Below are 549 nucleotides of genomic sequence, written 5' to 3'. Positions count from 1 at the left end.
TTCTGTTTTGTCTCTTTGTGGTCGTGTTGTCTAATCTCAGACCAAGTATTCAACAGTATGGGATGTACTTCAGCTGTGCAGTAGTTGAGTAAATGTACTCGGTTCCTCTCCGACCCGCTGCAGACCAGAAGCTGAAGCGTTGGCTGTCTGAGAGGTCGAAGGCGGCTGGACCAGCCGGCCGGGCCCCGTCCTCGTCCTCGTCCTCGTCCTCGTCCTCGTCCTCGTCCCGGTCCTTCCTCAGCGTGAGTCCTGCCGTCCCACCGAGCAGCGTGGCGCCCCGGTACTGTGGTTCTGGGTGAGACCGGTTGTGTTGTTGTTGTGTTGCAGGAGAGCAGCGACGCTCACAGAGCCGAACACTACGAAGGCTCCCAGGAGTCTCTGCAGGACTGAAGCAAGTTACAAGTACTCTGTTGCAGCAGCTTCAAGTATCCGAGTACAAGTATCAGAGGAACAACCAGCGTGTGTGTTACAGCTGAGTCTTATATAAACACAATATCATCACTGCTGCTGGTGGAGTCTCGTCTCTTTAGTCGTTTTGTGTCTCTGTTT

General features: G+C 53.9%; 1 protein-coding gene across 1 annotated transcript in view; it reads left to right on the top strand.

Annotated features, from left to right (window-relative positions):
* The window catches only part of c9h2orf80 (chromosome 9 C2orf80 homolog), an 11,457-nt gene extending 11,067 nt beyond the window's left edge, over window positions 1–390 (top strand). The window contains exon 7 of the mRNA XM_008295902.1: window positions 328–390. Coding sequence (XP_008294124.1) covers window positions 328–390 — 63 coding nt within the window. The remainder of the gene's footprint in view (window positions 1–327) is intronic.
* The last annotated feature ends 159 nt before the right edge of the window (window positions 391–549 follow it).

The sequence above is a fragment of the Stegastes partitus genome, unplaced genomic scaffold (assembly GCF_000690725.1).
Source record: "Stegastes partitus isolate 25-593 unplaced genomic scaffold, Stegastes_partitus-1.0.2 Scaffold1082, whole genome shotgun sequence".
NCBI classification, from domain to species: Eukaryota; Metazoa; Chordata; class Actinopteri; family Pomacentridae; genus Stegastes; species Stegastes partitus.
The sequence above is the reverse complement of the archived record's forward strand: the minus strand, read 5'-3'. Positions and strand labels throughout refer to the sequence as shown.